Source organism: Canis lupus, chromosome 5 (genome assembly GCF_003254725.2).
Source record: "Canis lupus dingo isolate Sandy chromosome 5, ASM325472v2, whole genome shotgun sequence".
Taxonomy (NCBI): domain Eukaryota; kingdom Metazoa; phylum Chordata; class Mammalia; order Carnivora; family Canidae; genus Canis; species Canis lupus.
In genome coordinates this window covers 35,655,383-35,674,726 of record NC_064247.1, presented here as the reverse complement: position 1 = coordinate 35,674,726, position 19,344 = coordinate 35,655,383, and the positions used below count along the sequence as shown (strand labels likewise).

The 19,344-nt window shown below is 45.8% G+C and overlaps 1 protein-coding gene across 2 annotated transcripts in view; it reads right to left on the bottom strand.

Annotated features, from left to right (window-relative positions):
• The window catches only part of SHISA6 (shisa family member 6), a 277,765-nt gene that overhangs the window by 138,067 nt on the left and 120,354 nt on the right, over positions 1-19,344 (bottom strand). For both annotated transcript variants that reach the window (XM_025428364.3, XM_049110230.1), the window contains exon 3: positions 6,542-6,637. In XM_025428364.3, coding sequence (XP_025284149.3) covers positions 6,542-6,637 — 96 coding nt within the window. The remainder of the gene's footprint in view (positions 1-6,541; positions 6,638-19,344) is intronic.

The window sequence follows — 19,344 nt, the reverse complement described above, 5'->3', positions numbered from 1 at the left end:
TGCTCATCAAGGACACCACCTCTGAAATACCACGCTCCCCAACCCACATACATCATCAATTTCCCCTTCTCTACTGGACCATTCAAATCAGCATGCAAATGCACCGTGACTTCTCCAGTCTTAAAACAAAACACAACTCTCTTCCCATCACACTTCCCTCCAGCCCTGCTTCACATTAAAACTCTAGAGGGTTGTCCATACCTGCAGTCTATCCTTTTTCTCCCATTCTCTTATTTTAAAGAATCGTTTATAGCTTTTTATCATGGGACATTTCAAACGCATCCCCCCAGAAAGGATAGCGTAATGACGCCTGCTCTTCTCATCACCCAGTCCGCCCCAATCGCATAACAGCACAGCCCAGGCATCATTCATTCTCTCTTGCCTTCATCAGATACACATGCGCCTCTTCCCTCCAACTGCTCCTGCCAATCTCACCAATGACCTCTATGTTACCAGGTGGTACCCAGTAGTCGCTGCTCAGGCTTCAGCTCATTGGACCACTCTATGGCTTACCCAGTTGATCACGGTCCCCCTTGGGCACTCTTGTTCTGTTTTCCACTCGATTTCCAAGGTCCCACACTGCCCTAAATTGCTTGCTTCCAGGCTATGCTCTGCATGTTGGGTGCCCAGTGGCTCCCTCCTAGAGCCTTGCTCACTAGGGAAGTGTGGGAAGTGACACTCTCCCCAGCTGACCTCGTGTCGCCTCCTAGGTTCACCCATCACAAACCCCCACCTGTATATCCTCAGCCTGAACTTCTTTCTTGAACCTGACATTTCTGCATGGATGCTTTGATTGAAATAAGCATCTACAACTTAATAGGGAACCAGCCTGGATTCACATCACTCCCAACCTCTGCCTAAACCCTATCCCTCCCGCACACTTCCAGCTTCTTAATGTCTCAGGCCAAAACCATTTGGTCTTCCATCTTGCCCAGAAAGGCAACCAGATCCTTAAATGGCCCGCCCTGGCCCTGTGTGGCCTGGGAGACCCCTCCCCCAAACCTCTTACCTCCTTCAGTCTGTGCCCAAATGGCACTTCTCTCTGAAGCCTTGTGGTGCTTTTATGAACTGCCATCTCCCTCCCTTTCTGTGTCCTGTTTGGTTCCATAGCTTCGAACCCTACCTGACATGCTTCACGTATTTCCTTCTTTCGATCACTTCTCACTGGCCTGTAAGTGTGTCTGCTGTATCTTCAGTGGCTAGTACAGTGTCTGGCACAGAGCAGGTGCTCCTCATATGCGCTACCCTGAAGGCATGAATGACCAGGTGAGCAAAGTGTCTGCCTCTTACAGAGGGGCCGTTACTTTGGAGCTCCTACCTTTTAGCAAAGTCTGTAGGGATCCCCCTCTGTTCCAAACTTACTCACTCTCTCATACACACACATGCACACACATCCCTCTATCCGGCTCCTGGCATGATGGAAAGGACCTGGTAAACAGAAACATCAGAGGAGAAGCAGACAGGAACCAGCACATCACTTTCACCATGCAAACTGCCCAAGTGCAGGAGACAGCCTCAGTAAGCACACACGCGTTGCTGCCATGGCGGCCCAAAAGGACCTTCCCTGGCCCGGCCTGGGACACCTTGGTAGAGATCATTTGGATCCATGTTACTGACACATGGAGGATTCTGGACAGAATTCTTTGTAGCTCTTTTGACCAGACTCAAAAATGGGCAGCCCGACTGACATTTTAACCAAAATGCTGAAGTAGAATAGGGTCCCTGTAAGTGTGTTCCTTTGGACAGATCCTGAAAATTGATCTTAGAAGACTACACGTCCTTTCTTTCTTTCTTTCTTTTTTTTTTCTCAAGATTTTATTTATTTATTCATGAGAGAGACACACACACACACAGGTAGAGACACAGGCAGAGGGAGAAGCAGGCTCCATGCAGGGAGTTCGATGTGGGACTCGATCCCAGGACTCCAGGATCATGCCCTGAGCCTAAGGCAGACACTTAACCACTGAACCACCCAGGTGTCCCTACACGTCCTTTCTAGAAGGACAGCCGAGTGCTCATCTGCGAGTGGTGTACTATTCCTGGTCCATCTTTTTGTGTGATTTTCACATCCTCCAAAATGTGTGCATCTAATAAGAACAGCCACTGGCCATGGAGAGCTTGCCATGGGCCCCTCCTGTGGAATCATTGCCCATCGCTGCTCTGGCCCCTTCCTTGTCCAAGAGGAAGGATGTGCAGTGGTTGGGAGCATGATCTTCGGAAATAGGTCTGGATTTAGAATAAAAGTAACTATTTGACGTTCATCTGTGCAAATTACTCAACTGCTCTACTTTGAGTTTTTCTCCAGCAAAATGAGGATAATGAGAGCTCTCCCATGGGATCATCATAAAGGTGAAAATAAGACAGCATACGTCAAAGTGCTGGTGCATAGTAAATATTCAGCAAATAGGAACTTTTATCATTGGGTTTTCATTGTGGCAGCTAGGGGGATACTCTGCTTTCCTCCAGACTCCTCTGGGGTCCTACATGGGTCTGGGTGATTCTGTCTAAAGAACAGAGGTAATGGTGTAGGGGGAACTTGGGCTAAACTATTGGTCACTCTAATAACATCTTCCTTGACCTTGACTTCCACTTAGCCTAAGGGGTGAGTAAGCAGGAAGTAAAAGGAAGAAATCAGAGTAGTGGACAGTTAACTCCTTGGAGAAAATAAGGGAAAAAGTAAGAATTATAGAAAGTGGAGCACATCATTCAGTTAGTCCTGAAAAGGGGGCATCAGTACAAAGTCTGGTACCTGTGAGCTGAAGGCAGTGCTATGCCCCCTGGGAGGCTGACCAATGGCTGGGTGGCCTCCTAAGCTAAAATATGGGGTTTCATAACAGGATAGGGATGGAACAGGGGGCTTTTGTGGTTACAAAGCCCCCAAGGTCAGAATTTCTGTTCTTTAATGTCTCACCTTCACAATCCCATTAATCAAAAAACAGCCCCTGGTGTAGGCTTTGTGTCAGAAGTTTTAATTGCCTGTGTACCCATGGATCTCATTCTAAAGCATCCTACTCTCTGTGGATCTCATTCTAAAGCATCCTCACCCTCAACTCTCTGAATTTGAACAAGCCACCAATGAAGCTAGAGTGCGGCTCTCTCCCCATGATGCCTCTGGGGCCTTTGAAATGGTAGAGAGGGTTGGAGGCCTCCAAGCATCCATAGATGCACTGTCTAGAATAGGGGCCATCAATGCACAATTCTCAGATATCACAGTCTGATAGAAATATATTCAAATTTGGATGATGCAAGGCAGGGCAATGGTATGACCTTCTAAAGCAGGAGTTTGCTACCCTGTTGGTTCCAAGTGTTGCAAGTGGGGGCTATACAGTGGCCAGGTGCCACCAGAAGGCCTCAAGCCAATGTAGGAAGAAGAGAAAACAGGGATAAAGGTAGAGGTAGCAGAGTAGAGGGGAAGCCAAAAGAAATACATAGAAAAAAAAAAGGAAGAGCATAAAACCCAGGTGATGAACATGGCCCCATGTTCGATGCCTGTAGGGAGTTACCTTCCCAAGTGTTTCCATGGGGCCGCTGTGCTTATAGGTACTACTCAGAGCTGAACTCGGTTGCTCTGAAAGAAGGCAGGATGGAGCTGAGCCCTTGTCCTGAGATCCAGACTGTGCAGGGAGAACGAGTCCTCATATTGGAAAGAGATCCCTGTTTCCAAAGCTCCTCCCCCAGCTCCAGTTTCCCCACTCATGAAACTCTAGTTATTATCTAAATAGGAAAATACACACAAGGTATATCCCTGGAGGGGAGAGGACGTTTCAGAGACCTTGATAGGAAGGGAATGATCAGCGGGATCCTGTGAGGGTGATGACTGGGGTCCCATGTGATCGCAGGAAGGCTGCAGGAGACTTGGACAAGCTAAGATCTAGGAACTCAGTAGCAGACACAGCAAAGCCCTACACCCGAGGCAGGGTAGAGCCTCCCGGATGAAAGCAACCCAGAGGACAATCAAGGACAGAGAGTTGCCTTTATGTTGCTCTGATGGGGGTCTAGTCTGTTTGGAAGCAACCTGGTGTCCACCGTCAGATAAATGCCTGATCTGGCTCCCCTCCAGCTCTGGTCCCAGGTCCTCCTACTCCTGTGCTTTCCTACCCTATAGGAAATATCTTGTGCTATTCACACTAGCCCCCTTCCTATTTCTCGATGCTGCAATAAAGCTTCTACCTCAGGGCCGCCTTCCTATCGCCTCTGCCTGGGATGCAGGTCTCTGCCCAATTACCGCCTCCCCCATGCTGCCTTTCCCGACAAGAGCGGCTTCCTGCCACAGCATTCCCTGCCCTGCACCTGCTTGGGGTTTTCCCCATGCTTGTGTCGTCAAGGATTTATTTCGTCTGCTTCCCCCAGAAGAATGGGAGTGTTGCAGAAGCAGAGTCCATTTTGTTTACTTCTGAATATTGCTTGGCATCTAGCAGGCCTCATGAAATATTTGTTGAATGAGCATATGAACTCAAAACCATAACATTTGAAGAGTTCTTTTATATATATAAATATAAATATATATATATATAAATATAAATATATATATATATATATATATACATATATAAAGTTCTTTAGATTGAGCTGTTTGGTGTTTCAGGTTGGATCACCTATAAGGGTCCAGGGTATGGGTGGGAAACCACTGCAGTTGGGAAGGCTTGGTAAGAGCTGCCATGTTCTGGGACACCTGGGTGGTTCAGTGGTTGAGCATCTGCCTTTGGCTCAGGTCATGACCCCAGGGTCCTGGGATTGAGTCCTGCTTGGGCTCCCCCAGGGAGCTTGCTTCTCTCTCTGCCTATGTCTCTGCCTCTCTCTGTGTGTCTCTCATGAAAAAATAAATCAAAAAGTTTTGAAAAAAAAAAGAGCTTCCATGTTCTGTTTGAAAAAGTCAGATCTGTAGCTCTGCCCCATGGGTTGTAACAGTGTGGTGTAGCCAACCTCCAAGATGGCCTCCAGGATCTCTGGCACCTGATGCTTCCCCTTTGTGTAGTTCCCATCCATCTGGAAGATATCTGGCTCATGTCACCAATAAGATATTGAGAAAATGCTTAGTCATAAAAGACATTTGGGCTTCCTTCTTTCTTTTTCTTGGATCATCCACTCTGGGGAAGCCCGGCCACCATACCATGAGGACACACAAGTAGCCTGTGGAGCAAACGTGGTGGGGGAGGAACTGAGGCTTGCTGCCAACAGCCAGCATGATGTGTGTGGATGATCTTGAAAGCAGGTCCTCCACCCCACTTGAGCCTTCAGATGATGCAGCCCCTGCTGGAATGTTGACTGGAACCTCCTGAGAGACTCCAACCCAGAAGCATTGAGCTCAGCTGCTCCCGAATTCCTAACCCACCCAAACTATGCAAGATAATACATTTATTTGTTATTGTTTTAAAACGTGATGTTTCAGATCTGTTTCATTAGTTGCGTCAGTGAGAGGTAATCATCACAGAGCAGATGACGTGGGGGCTGGCTGTCCTAGCTTTGAGCTAACAGGGGTATGACTAAGAGCGTGTCTTTTGCTGGTTAACCGTGCAGCCCAATTCCCCTTCTGGTCCCAATTTGATATCTGCAACTTCGAGTAGCCACAAATGCCACCTGTATCCTCAATAAACTTTATTTAGACACAAAGAGACACAACAGAAAATACATACACAGATACAGATTTTTTTTTCTCTATAGGATGAACAAACATCACATAGGGAATTTAAAAAGTAGTTGCATGGAATGTAAGAAAAAATTGCAAAGGTCCTTGTTCGCTCACACTTAAAACAGACACATATTTCAGAGGAAGACAGGGATACAGCATCCCTACAACAGAATTCACAGTTGATCTATAACAGTACACAGGTGTTAGGAAGGTAATCAGAGGAGTCAGGGATCCGGTTACTCTTGATATGACAGGATGCTCACAACACTAGGAGGACTCTTTAAACAAAAGACAGAATCGAGGATTCCATACCCCCTGCACAGATGCTCTGCAAGCTGTCAGCTAGGTCATAAAGCAGCTCAGCAGAAATGCCACGTGAGCGTTCATCTTGAGGCTTGAAGGTCTGCGTGACCTCTACCTTTGCGTCTCCACCCAAGAGTTTACATAGACACACTTAGGACACTGAAACTCTCGACATGCAGCACGCTGGCTTCAAAACCCACAGTACAGAACATTGACATCAATTTATAAAATGTGGTTTAAAAAGGAAAACGGGTAAGAGCCAAGAGGAGAGCAAACAGTTTTCCAATGGTGTCACATCCGCTGGTAGTTTCCCACCACGCTGCCTGTGGTCCCTCCCGCAGGAGCCCTGGCCTTGGGGTCCCGCTCCACACCAGGGGCGGGGCAGGAGGGATGTCTCGTGCAAGTCTATAGTCCTCTAAAGGCACACCTGTGACCTGCTGGTCCCTCCTGTCAGGAGCCACGTACGTTACCAGGATAAGCTGCCACGGAACCACCCCTGCTTTTCCCCTGTCCCGGACAAGCCTCTGGCCTCCACCATCATCTTCACATTTCAGATCGGGGCTCCCTAGGCAACCTGTGTGTTTTAGTAAAAAATGGTTTCCACTGTACCCTTCGTGTGTCCTCTTCCTAATGTGACAAATCCAGATGAGATGAAGTTATGGAGATCAGGTCCTCCACTTCGGTAAGCATCCTTCCCATAATGTCCTGCAAGAAGATGGGGCAGAGTTACCTGGCAGACCCATGGCAGCAAGAGCAAAGCAAGCCCTGCAGCTCCAGCTCACCCAGTAGGAAGTCAGTTTCAAACCAGCAGCGGAGGCAGCAGGTAGACGCCATCAAGAAAAAAATATATATATTATTTTATAAACATATATAATATATATTTCAAATATACACACAGTATATATAAAAACTATATATATATCAAGTATATATACAAGTACATGTGGGTATATATACATGTGTATGTATATGTGTATATATACATATATATATATACATATATATATATAATTGCACAACAAAGACAAAAGTTATAGGAAGGATACACGGAAAGCAGAGGGACAGGAGTCCACGTGGCTTGATTTTGGCATTTCTGACCGAGTGCACCAGAACATCAGTGGATTTGCCCCACCATCCTGTCCATTGGCCTAGCTTTTCCCCTGTTGCTCCTTCTGGCCTCGCTCATTTGTTTTCTTTCTTTCCAGAGCATTAGGCTGGGGTCTGTCTGTCTGGTCAGGGCTGCTCTCTATGACAGTTTATGAGTCCCACCACACCCCGTGGAAACACAGCCTCGTGGCTTCAGAGAGATCTGGCATCAGCCAATGAAGAGGGACAGGACGGTGGTTGTAAAACACCAGGCAAATATTTCCTGCTTTCCCCTCTTGACTTTCTGTAATAAGACCTTATCCCTTGTCGGTCTCACGCAGCGTCTACCTGTGGGGCTGGGCTGAGAAAACGTGCAGGTGCATGGGGCTCCTGGGAGAAGAAATTAAAAACGAAAAGAGAGTATTATTCTGCTTCTGACATTCCAAACAGGATTCCGCAATGCTCTTGAAATACAGGTATGGGAAAGAAAAAAGGACTCCATGATGTCATCCTGAGGTAGAGACAGGAAAATGAAGACAAGTCATATTTTCGTCATGTTGCTACAGGAGCACGTTAAAAGCTACTTAGAAGTAAGACAGTGTGCACAACTACCCAAGATGCAAGGTTAAGTTAAAATGTGGACAGAAAATGAGGTGCCTGGGTGGCTCAGTCAGTTGAGCATACAACTCTTTGGTTTTGGCTCAGGTCATGATCTCAGGGTCGTGAGACTGAGCCCCATTCTGGGCTCTGCACTAATGTGGGATCTGCTCGAGATTCCTTTTACCCCCCTGGCTCTGGCCCTCCATCCCCTTTCTCTCAATGCTATATTATATATGATCACAATGCTGTAAAAAAGTCAAACCAGAGCTTTAAAAAAAAAAAAAAACTGAAAGAAAACACAACTGATACTGCCAACTGCCTTCAGACAATTAGAACCTGAGTCTTATTTCTTCTCTCTTTTCAATGGTTCCATATTTTCCAAGGTTTTTTCTTTCATAATATAAATAAGATAAATTTCTAATAAAAAAACGCAGGGTAAATATAAAGACAGCCTAAACACATTTTTTCTTAAAAGGGTGCCCTCTGCATTAGTAAAGCTCAAATCTAGGTGCATGTTGGAACCAACTGGAAGCTTTTAAAAATGTGAATGTCCAGACATGACTCCGGGGATTCTGATTCCATTCATTGAGGTCTGGGCTTAGGCAATGACATTTTAAAGAAGCTCTCTAGCTGATTCTAATGTGACACCAGAAAAGAGAACCACTGCCCTGGGGTAAATGGAGAGATAATCTAAGTTCAGTTTGTTCAGTTGGTTCAATGAACATCTGTTGGACCCTCGGGGGTGCTTGGTACCACCCACTATCTAAGTTTTGAGCTCCAGAGCCCTCCCTCTGATGAGTAGAATCTGGCTGGCCTGATTCCTTCCTTCTTCTCCAACACCAAGAGTCCTCAAACCGGAGTGTGCATCAGCAAGGCCAGGATGGGAGGCTGGGCCCCTGGACAGCTCAGTTGTTTAAGCACCTGCCTTCGGCTTGGCTCATGATCCCAGGGTCCTGGGATCAAGTCCCACATCGGGGTCCCTGCTCAGTTGGGAGTCTGCTCCTTCTTCTCACTTTGCCCATCCCCTGGCTGGTGGTCTGCTCTCTCTTGCTCATTCTGTCTCTCAAATAAATAAACAAAATCTTTAACAAAGAAAAGAAAAGCCAGGAGGGTATGTTGACATGGACTGCTGGACCCACTCTCAGAGTTTCTGATTCAGGAGATCTAGGACGGGGCTCATGATTTTGCATTTCTATCAAGTCACCTGGTAATGCTGATGCTGTCAGGTCCAGGGACCAAACTCTGAGAACTGTCCGAGCACAACAACTTGAGAGGATTTTGCCATCACTTCTGTTGTGCCCTCCATACCCACTCCTCAGGGCGTACAACCTGCTATGATGAGCCCTATTGTTATAAAATACTGTGGTCACAACCCAGAATTTGACAGAATAGAATTACTGGAGTTAAAAGGACTCTGCCCCTACCCCAAGCCACGTCACAGCTCCAGAAACCGTCTCCAGTACCTGGAGAAATGCATCTTCTTTAGGGATGCAGGGGTCGGGAGGGTGGGTTGTGCACTGCAAAGAGAGAGGGACCTCTGTCCTGTATGACATGGTCACTTTCTCCCTACCCCGCCCCCAATGATGGCAGAGCAGGACCAGGAAGTGACAGTTCCAAAGTGTCATAAATTTGGACCTCATTAATTCAGAACCGGTGATGCATCCTGCAGAATTTGGGCTGGTTTATTTTTGTGCTCTTTTATAAATAAAATTTTTGATACACGAATCAATACCAAGGACGATGAAACATAAAACAGTGCCTGTGCCACTTACAAATCATTCTTATCTGTCAGCTGGAACAATGTCCCTTGGGACTGAGCAGTAGCCTAGGCCTCCAAGGCTCTGCTTGTCTAATGAGTGACTCAAGTTTTCTGATCACCTACTACATGCCAGGCAGTGCCTCTGAAAACACAGCCTCAGGGTTGGTTTGTTTTGTTGATATCGCAGTAGTGAACATTTTGTAGCATAGTGCGGGTTAAGAGATTTTTCACATGTACCATTTTCTTAAAATTTAATCACCAAGATAGTTGCCTACTATCTTATTATGCCCCCATTTACCAATGGAAAAATGGAAGCCAAAAGAAGACAACAGTTGATGCTAGCTTCCAGTTCTTCTCCCTTCAAACCGTGGCTTCCTGCACCCCAGGCTCCTTACTCCCCACAAGAGCTTCCATCCTGCACCCCAGGCTCCTTACTCCCCACAAGAGCTTTGAGAAAAAGCCACGCTCCCATGTTTGTGGAGCTGGTCAGCCATAACCCTGGCTCCAGAGGGCACCCCTCGCCCAATATTTGTACAACTCTGACACCAGCCACTTCACTCCACGGTCTGGATGGTCACAATGGCAGAGTTGCGACTCTTCTCTGACCCTTGAACCTGGTAGAAACACTACTGATTCAGGAGCAGTCTATGGTGATGAATAAGTTCGTAGAAGTTGGGGCACAAAGGAAGTCGAGCTTCAACATTGAGGCTCTGCGTTGAGTAAAGGCAAGATATGCTGAGGTGTCAGGAACAAGAGCAGGTGACAGGGGCACCTGGATGGCTCAGCGGTTGAGCACCTGCCTTGGGCTCAGGGCATGACTCCAGGGTCCTGGGATCGAGTCCCACATCGGGCTCCCTGCAGGGAGCCTGCTTCTCCCTCTGTCTGTGTCTCTGCCCCTCTGTGTGTGTCTATGAATAAATAAATAAAATCTTTTTTAAAAAAGAATTCTATAGTCGAATCAGCTTGGAAAATACTGAGTTACATGAAATGAAAAGTAAGCATGAAAACCAAGTCTAAGGACCTGTCAATGAGCCCCACGTCTCCCAGAGCGCTTACATTTCTCAAAGGCATCTCTCAAGATGCTTGTTGGGAAAGCTGCCCATGACGCTGAGTGGGAGAAGTTAGGGTGATAGCTTCAGCTTTTGCTGGAGCTGTGGTCCTCAAATTTGAGCACCTCAGACTCACATGAAGGCACCCAGATTACTAGACCCCAGCCCCGGAATTCCTGATATACTAGGTCAGAGGTAAGTTCCACGACTGACAAGTTCCCAGGTGATGCTGCCGATGGCCACAGGTCCAGGAGCCACACTCTATGAACAAATGTGTTAGAACAACTGACAGATCTCCCTTCAGCTGGATACAAGGCCAAGGTTAGGAGGTCAAGATCCAGAAGGATTCACATTCTGTCTCCAGAGGAACAATTAGTTTGGCAGGATGAGAGGAAGGATCGGTAAAAGCAAAGCCCTGTGCAGGTGGATGGGGTGAACAGAAGGAGTCAATGTCTCTTCTCTTCCCTGAGGATGTGTACAGTCCAGCAGCTGAAGAGATGTGTGATGAATGAGTATCCAGACATCTTTAGACATAACACAAAGAACCATGTCCTTCTCCGTCTGCAGCCACCACCATAAGTCTATGCCCTCCTGCCTGCCATCGAGACAGGAAGCCAAACAGTACTCGGATCAAGAGAAAGAGTATTTCCAGAGAAAGAGCCACACGTCCAGCAGAGAGCCTGGCAGAGGTAGGCGAGAGCTTTGCAAGCACCCTTGCTGAGCAGCATGAGCACACCCATGTTGTGGTGCAGACAAACGCACAGCCCTGCCAGGAACGAGAATGGTTTCTGGCTGCAGAGTGCACCTGCTACCACCTGCTGAACCCTAACGGTGTGATGCAGCCCCTGGCTGGATTCGCTACTTTTAATTCTGCCATTGGCTCTCTCACCATCACCAGCATCCTGAAGTCTGAAAGTCACAGGGGCAGCACTAAGGTTCAAGTTCAACTGGCCCTCTGGCAGGAGAAAGCTCAAGAGAGGTCTGAGGCTGAGTTCTGAGTCGTGCCATGCTGGTGGCTCTAGTTAGGGCAGCAACTTTGAGTGACTACAGGGAGTTTCTCTGTTAGGAAATGTGCTGCAAGAAACAGGAAGGGGAAACATAATATCTGAATGGTGATTTCAGTAACATTTAAGAGTGATTGGCATCTGTGAAATTAGATCAATACCCAAGGGAGGAAAAGAAACTGACCAGGACAGCTGTCCTGGGTTGCAAATATGGCCAGCGGACTGCATCCTGAAGGAAATCAGTACAGTAAATCCTAATGAAAGAGATACTCTCTCAGTGACAGGTACTCGGTGGCAAAGAGGACAAAGAGACAGAAACGATGGGAGAGGAGATGGAGAGAACGATTCTAGGCACTTCCATCAATTTCCAACAGTATTCCCAGAAGAGACAGAAGGGATCATTCAGAAACAACGATTAAAAGTTAATTTTCTTTTCTTCTGAGCAGATGGGAAGACTTTAGTCTTCAGATCAAAAGGCAAGATCAAGCATCACACTCTGCATTAGAAGTGACCAAAATCTAGATATACTCTGATGAAACGTCTTTTAAAAATATAAAGGAAATAACAAATTAATTAAAATATAAAATTAAAGGAAGATGCCATTTTCATGAAACTCTTTAAAAAGTTGGGGAAATGGGACACCTGGGTGGTTCAGCGGTTGAGTGTCTGCCTTGGGCTTAGGTTGTGACCCCGGGGTCCTGAGTTGGGACCCCGTATCAGGCTCCCCACGGGGGGCCTGCTTCTCCCTCTGCCTATGTCTCTGCTTCTCTCTGTGTGTCTCTCATGAATAAATAAATCAAATCTTTTTTTTTTAAAAGGTGGGGGGAAAAAAGTGAAGCAACCTTTTGAAGAATTTTGAGACTTTTATTTCCATAGAGACAGATACTGCTCACAGAACACACCCTCTGGAAGCAAGATGACAAGAAGATTCAAACCTCTCTGCATGTCTGTTTCCTCAGATGCAAAAGAGAAACAATAATACCCATTTCATTGGTTGTTGAGATTAAATGAGTTAATACATATAGAAGGCATTCAGAATAATTCGAAGCTTGCTAACAGTTTGGAGTAGAGATGTTTTGATTCCATTCTGCCAAAAGGTACTAAAGATAATGGAAAGAAGGAAGAAGAGAAAAGAAGTTCCACAGGAGGAGAAAAATATCAGACTTAACATCTAATAGAGGTAGAATGATTGGGGAAATACATATACATACGCAGAGAAATACAAAAAAACAATAACAAACACAAACACAAAAACCACATGTTCAAAGTGGGCTGAAGACCTAAGTGTGAAAAACTAAACCTTATATTTCCAGAAAAAGAATAAAGGCCATTCCATTAATGATCCCAAAGTAGGGAAGGATTTTGAAACAAGGAGCAAAAGGTACAGACTAAAGAGGAAACAAGTGAGCATTCTTAAAAAGCGAGGGGTCGAAAGCAGTCGTGAAACTGCAAATCAAAGGCTTGAAACATATATTTTCATTAATAACTAAGCCTCATAAAGAATTCCAAATTAATAAGCAGGTGAAAAAAAAAACACAATGGAAAATGCAGGCCAAAGAGATGAACAGGCGGTTGCAGCAGAGAAGACCCAAAGGGCCGATACACATAAAGTGGTGTTCAATCTCACAAGTAATCAGGGAAATTCAAATTAAAGCCATAATGAGATATCATTTCATACCCAGCAGACTGGGAAGAGTAAAAATGCCTGACACTAGTGTCACGGATAAGCGGGAACAAGAACCCTTGAACACTTCTGCTGGGAGTGTAGATTGTACAACTGCTTTGGAAAGTTGAAGACGGATATTTGATTGAACCAGCAAATCCCCCCCTTCAGGGAGATAAATCCTCACACACGAGCATAAGGAGATACCCATGAGCATGTTCATATGAGTATTGTTTGTAATAAAGACAAGTGGAAGGGGCTCAATATTCCTACCAAGAGAACAAGTGATAAATAGTGCTATACTCCTATGACGTAATCCTATGCTACAGTCCAACTGGAATGAACCAGAGCTCTGAGTAGCAACTTGGAGGACCGTCTGTTATAATGTTGAGTATACTAAGCAAAGCGAGGAAAAACAGGATGCCATCACATAGAAAGAGTTATGAAACATGCAGTGCAACACTCTATACTGTTTCAGGATATGTGCATATGTAGTATGAGCACAAAGAGATTCAGGGAATGATAAATACTTCAAAACAGATATTTCTGGAGGTAGGGAGTGAAATGTAATTGAGGAAGGAAGAGTAGATGAGGTGCTTCTATATTTTCTTTCCTACATTGGGTAGCTGGGGACATAATTCATTGCTAAAGAATTCTTTATTTTATTAGATGATAGATGAATGCATAGATGATGGATGGATAAGTAGAAGGATGGATGAATGGGTGGGTGGATGGAAGGAAGGATGGATGGATGGATAGATAGCTAGTTTTTAGTTAAGTCACTATAACCCAAATATTTTATTCACCACCAAATTGTTCCTCAATAAGAAAGGAATCAAAGAATCTCCAGTTTTAAGAACTCAGAGACTAAAATACCCACAAGTTCGGGACACCTGGGTGGCTCAGTGGTTGAGCATCTGTCTTTGGCTCAGGGCGTGATCCCAAGGTCCTGGGATCAAGTCCCACATTGGGCTCCCCGCAGGGAGCCTGCTTCTCCCTCTGCCTATGTCTCTGCCTCTCTCTCTGTGTGTCTATCATGAATAAATAAATAAAATCTTTAACAATAAAAAATAAATAAAATAAACCCCACAAGTTCTCCTTGGGGGGAAGGGCGAGGTGCCCGATGACAATGTCTGTCCAGCAAGAAATAAAACTATAGAATTTCAAAAATCACAGATGTATTTATTTATAATTTGCAAGCAGTACCCAAATCCCAAAATTCATTAAGAAAAGATTGGTAAGTTAGATTACACATTTGTATCATTTAACGAATTGGCTTTTTTTGACAGAAATAAAGTTAAGTGGTGCTGGATCTGCCCTGGAAAATCTGGTACACAGACGGAGTGACCAAAGTGCATTATCGTGATGAAATAAAACCAAAAGTAGCCTCCGTGGTCAGAGAAACAGCGCTCCATCTTTAGAGCCTGCTTGAAATGCACAGCATGTGCTCAGAACAGACAGGGAGCTGGTCTCTGAAAAGCCGAAATGGTGCTAAGGCCCTGTGATACAGCCACTTCACTGCTGAACTTCTCAGTGCAAAAAAATGTGACACAGACAGAAATCAAAACACATGATAAACTCTGGGAAAATATTTCCAATACACGTGAGAAAGGACTTTTCCCTTTGTTCAGAAAAAGCTCAATTATACTACTACCAACAACACCCTGGAAAAAATGCACCTAGGATATGAATAGGTAATTCTATCCCTCGGGAAAAAAAAAGAAAAAAAAATTTGAAGGCCAGGGTATATGTAAAAAAAAATATGATTAACCTTGAGTCACAATTAAGGAAATGCAAGTCAAAAAATAAAGGACCTCTCTAAAAAACTAGTTGATTTGGGGACGCCTGGGTGGCTCAGACAGTTAAGCGACTGACTGTTGGTTTCAGCTCAGGTCATGATCTCAGGGTTGTGAGATCAAGCCCTGCGTTGAGCTCCATGCTCAGTGAGTCTGCTTGAGATTATCTCTCTCCCCCCTCCCTCTGCCCCTCCCCCTCCCTGCCTCAAAAAAATAAATAAGTAAATCTTTACAAAATATGAAATAACTTGGCAAAATTTAAGTAGTGCATGACACCCAAAGCCAGGAGGAGGGGTTCTGTCATTGCGGCTGGTGGAGAGCATAAAGTAGTGGTGTTTATGTGAAGGACAAGCCTTTGATTTGGCATCTCACTGCTAGGAATGCACCCTCCACATATGTCTTCAAGTCTCCCCGTAATACATGAACCAGGCCGGACAATATGGCATTAACTATAGTAGTTTCTGGCAATGGGCAGCTGATTAAGAAAACCAGAATCCATGCCTGTGGTGGAAAACCATGCATGCAGCTGTTACAAAGATGATGTCAGAATTCATGTGCAGATGTAGGAGGATCTCCAAGAGAAGATTAAAAAAAAAAAAAAAAGCAAGGTGCAGATCAGTGTTTCAGTAGGAACCTTTTTGTACAAACAAGAATGAAAATAATACAGGGAGGATATATTAGAGAGTAGAGTGGTTTATATGAACGATATATTTTTTTTCTGCAAGTAATTATGCCCACAAACTACTAAAACATTCTTTCCCTTGGGGAGAGGTCCTGGGATGAAGGAAGGGAGGTGTTCACCTTGGAGTTTTATTACTTGTTCTACTGTTGGAACTTTCTACACACGTATATGTGGTATTTTTTTTATTTTTGTACTATTTACACAGTTCATCTGGGATTAGGGAGTGGGATCATGGGCCATTCTTTGTTTTTCTTTTTTGTACTTCTTTACATGGGTGGGAAAAAATCTCTAATAAATGTCATTTTATAAAAAGAAATACAAGGGCCAGGAAGTGAGAGGGGCCACTGTCTCCTTGTGTAAATGACAAGGCATTTATCAAACACAGATTCTAATACCCACCTGGCAGGAGGGTGGTAAGGATTAGATGAGATCCTGGGTATAAATCATTTCGCCTAATACTGTACACCAGTAAGCCTCAATAAATGGGAGCTGCTAGTCACATAAAGACTATAGTCTTTCCTCTTTCTCATGCAGGGATCTCTGCGGAGTCCGCCCTGAGCTGACCTCAGGCCAGAAGGAGTCAAGAGTAGAAGGAGCTGGACAGAGCCTGGACTCTGCAATCTTGCCTGAGGGCTCTTTCTCAGAGACACCCCAAAGCTCCTTCTTGTACGCAAGAGCTCACACCCACTCCACAAAGGGGAGTGGGCTGGGAGCCAGGAGGGCCTCTGTTCCACCATGCTCTCACTTTTTGCTAAGCGAATGAGGCAGCTCTGAGCTCGCTCCACTGAGGTAAACTGGGGGCAGGCCAGGTCTAATTGCAGATTGCACTGACAATGACTATTTACTAGGCGAAAAATCTCGAGAGAGCAGCTACCAGGAATGCTTTATTTTATGTGTCAATTCTAGTGCTTGCTCACACAAGCGCATGGGGACAGTCTCCTCCAGAGTCTGTGGAGTTAACAGAGCTGTTGGCAAGTACTTTGGCAGTGCCACAGATCTGCCCTCTGGCGTCTCCCCTCTGCAGACTCTGTAGCTGGGAGACCTGGGGATGGCCACCAGGTACGTAGCCCACCTGGTGGAGGCCATGGGTCCCCAGCTGTGAGGACCCAGGATCCGCAATCCTGGTTGTTTTGGGAACCCCCCTGCCCGACACTCTCACTTGACAAAGAAGGAAATACGAACCCAGAGAGGGTGAGTAGAGGCATTCTCAAGGTCACACAGGTTGATAATTTCAGATACTAAACCTCAACTCTTGACTTTCAAGATGGCACTCTTCATCCTATCATTCTGCTTGAAGAAAGCAGAGGCTCTCATCACATCTCATCACAAGCAGGGTAGGGTGGGGAGCATAACCTAGAAATACATCTTGATAACCACCGCACTGAAGGCCAATCCTCCAGAAGGTCACTCCTAAAGCAGCCCCTTCTGATTCAAATTAATGTCCTTTGAACCATCAGTTTTGTTGGTTTGGATTTAGGAAAACTGGCACTTTGTGCTTGAAACCAAAACAAACAAACAACAAAAACATGAAGATGTCCTCTATAAAGGTCTCCAGCTGCGGCCAAGGGCAAACTCTAGGTCAACCTTATCCACTGCAAGAGGGGAGCTCTGCTGCGGCCTCCTGTATATCATGCTGGCTTTGGGGTAAGATGCCTTGTTTCAGAAAGCATTACGTGGCTCAAATATAAAAGTCTGAAAACCACACCTCTAGTGCATCCTAATTATTTCCCAAGGGGATGAGAGAGAGGATTACTTGATGGTGACATTAATCTTCAGAGATTTGGAGAGGGCTAAACCCTCTCCCCCCCACCCCCACCACTCCCCGCCATTGAGATAGAATCAGAGAATGTTCCAACGGAAGGACTTCTCAAGGGCACCTTTTCCAGCCTCGATATTTGCAGACGAGGAAACTAGTGCTGGGGAGGGAAAACAGATAGCCCAAGGTCACTGGCTAAGGGCTATGACCACACTCTGCATCTTCCCACATCAGGGCTTTCCCTAACGTACCAAGCAGCCCACAGCCTCCTCCCTGCCCCCGGAAACGGTACAGAGGTTGGTTTCTATTTCAGGGGACCCCAGCGCACCATTTAGTTTCTCCTTGGATGCGCTGGCTATAATCCCCTTGGAAAAAAGCCCAGAGTCTAACCAAATCCCCGGCTCTAACTGCGATCCCCATTTCAGTTCTGGCTCATTCCTGAGAGCAGGACCTGGCCAAGAGTCCTGAAGAATTTAAGTGGAAGAAAGGATGGAGGTGCTCTCCACAGTGATGGAAGTTTCTCCTTGGTCACCAAGTCTGAGGACATTAGTGCAGATTTACAGTGGGGTAGCCCGGGGTGGGGGGCATCTGAGACCCCCTTTCTTCTCTTGTTTCTTGACCTCTCCTCATCCTGTACAAAAAAACCCACTGAGGGACACCTGGGTGGCTCAGTGGTTGAGCATCTGCCTTCGGCTCAGGGCGTGATCCCGGGGTCCTGAGATCAGGTCTCACATCAGGCTCCCCTCTGGGAGCCTGCTTCTCCCTCTGCCTATGTCTCTGCCTCTTTCTGTGTGTCTCTCATAAATAAATAAATAAAATTAAAAAAAAACCCACTGAGCTTCCTATGAGTGCATCCAAACTAGTGAGGATAAATGAAATAATGCTGAAAAGCTCTACCATCTTATTTTATTGTGCTCCTTTACGCAGAGACATTGGCAATGAATGCCTTTTATTATCAAGAGGGAAATATTTGAGGAAAATATTATCTCCACTTTGCAGATGAATAAACAGCCACAGAGAGGTTGAATATACACAATCAGAGTGGCTGGCCTGTGATTTAGGACAGAACCTAAATTCTCTGTCACCGTACACACTGGGGCTTCCATTCATTCTATCATGCTTCTAGGAAAGCCATGCTTCCTGCAGCTGCCCTAGGGCCCTACCTCTCCCAAAACACCTAAGAGAGACCCTTCTGACTAAGACAGCACAACAAAAAATATGGGAGAGGGAAGAATTTTAGAGGCTGTAATCTTTCGTCAGGCTTCAGCTCCTATGGGGAAGGCAATTTAATTCATGGACTATTCTATATCTGCGAGAAACTATTGATGAGAGAGAGAGAAGGTTCATATTCAAATTCGGGGCTTTCTCACACTGATCTGGGTTAGGCATTTGTCACCACAATGAATAACACAGCTTGGCAAAATAGGAGATAAGAAACAAAATGGTGAACTTTAGGCATAGGGCATAGCGTCACCTCAAAGTTTATGGAGCTAACATCATGTGCGACTCCACTCAGAGGTGTCCTTCTATGGACAAAGCAAGACTGCCCGCTCTGGGTCCCATGGAAAGATCCAGGGAAGCCATGATAGTGATAGACGTGGTGGGGAGAGGGGTGGCCTCACTGGGAGCTTGACATACTCTGATCAGTCTCTAGTAAACTCTCTTGCCAGATTTTGGGGGGTAGGATGAGACAGACTCCTGTGAAGAGAACAGAGAGCTAGAGGAGGTGCAGAGATGGGAAATTATCCGCATGAACTTCCTCCCAACACCACCCCCTCTTGGGGGTGAGCTCCTGCCACCTTCCCCTGCTCAAACCCATGACTCTCAAGGACAGGGTAGGGATGGGAGTGGATACATCCAAGAGGCAAGCTGTTGAACATGCCTCCAATGTTCCATGTTTCCATTTGGTATGGTCAATTTACTAGTGTGTACCCACGACCCAGTCCCATGGTCCACTCACAAGGGCCACATGTCCTGCTCCTCTGCCACACTCCTGTTCCTACCCTGCCCTCTGTCC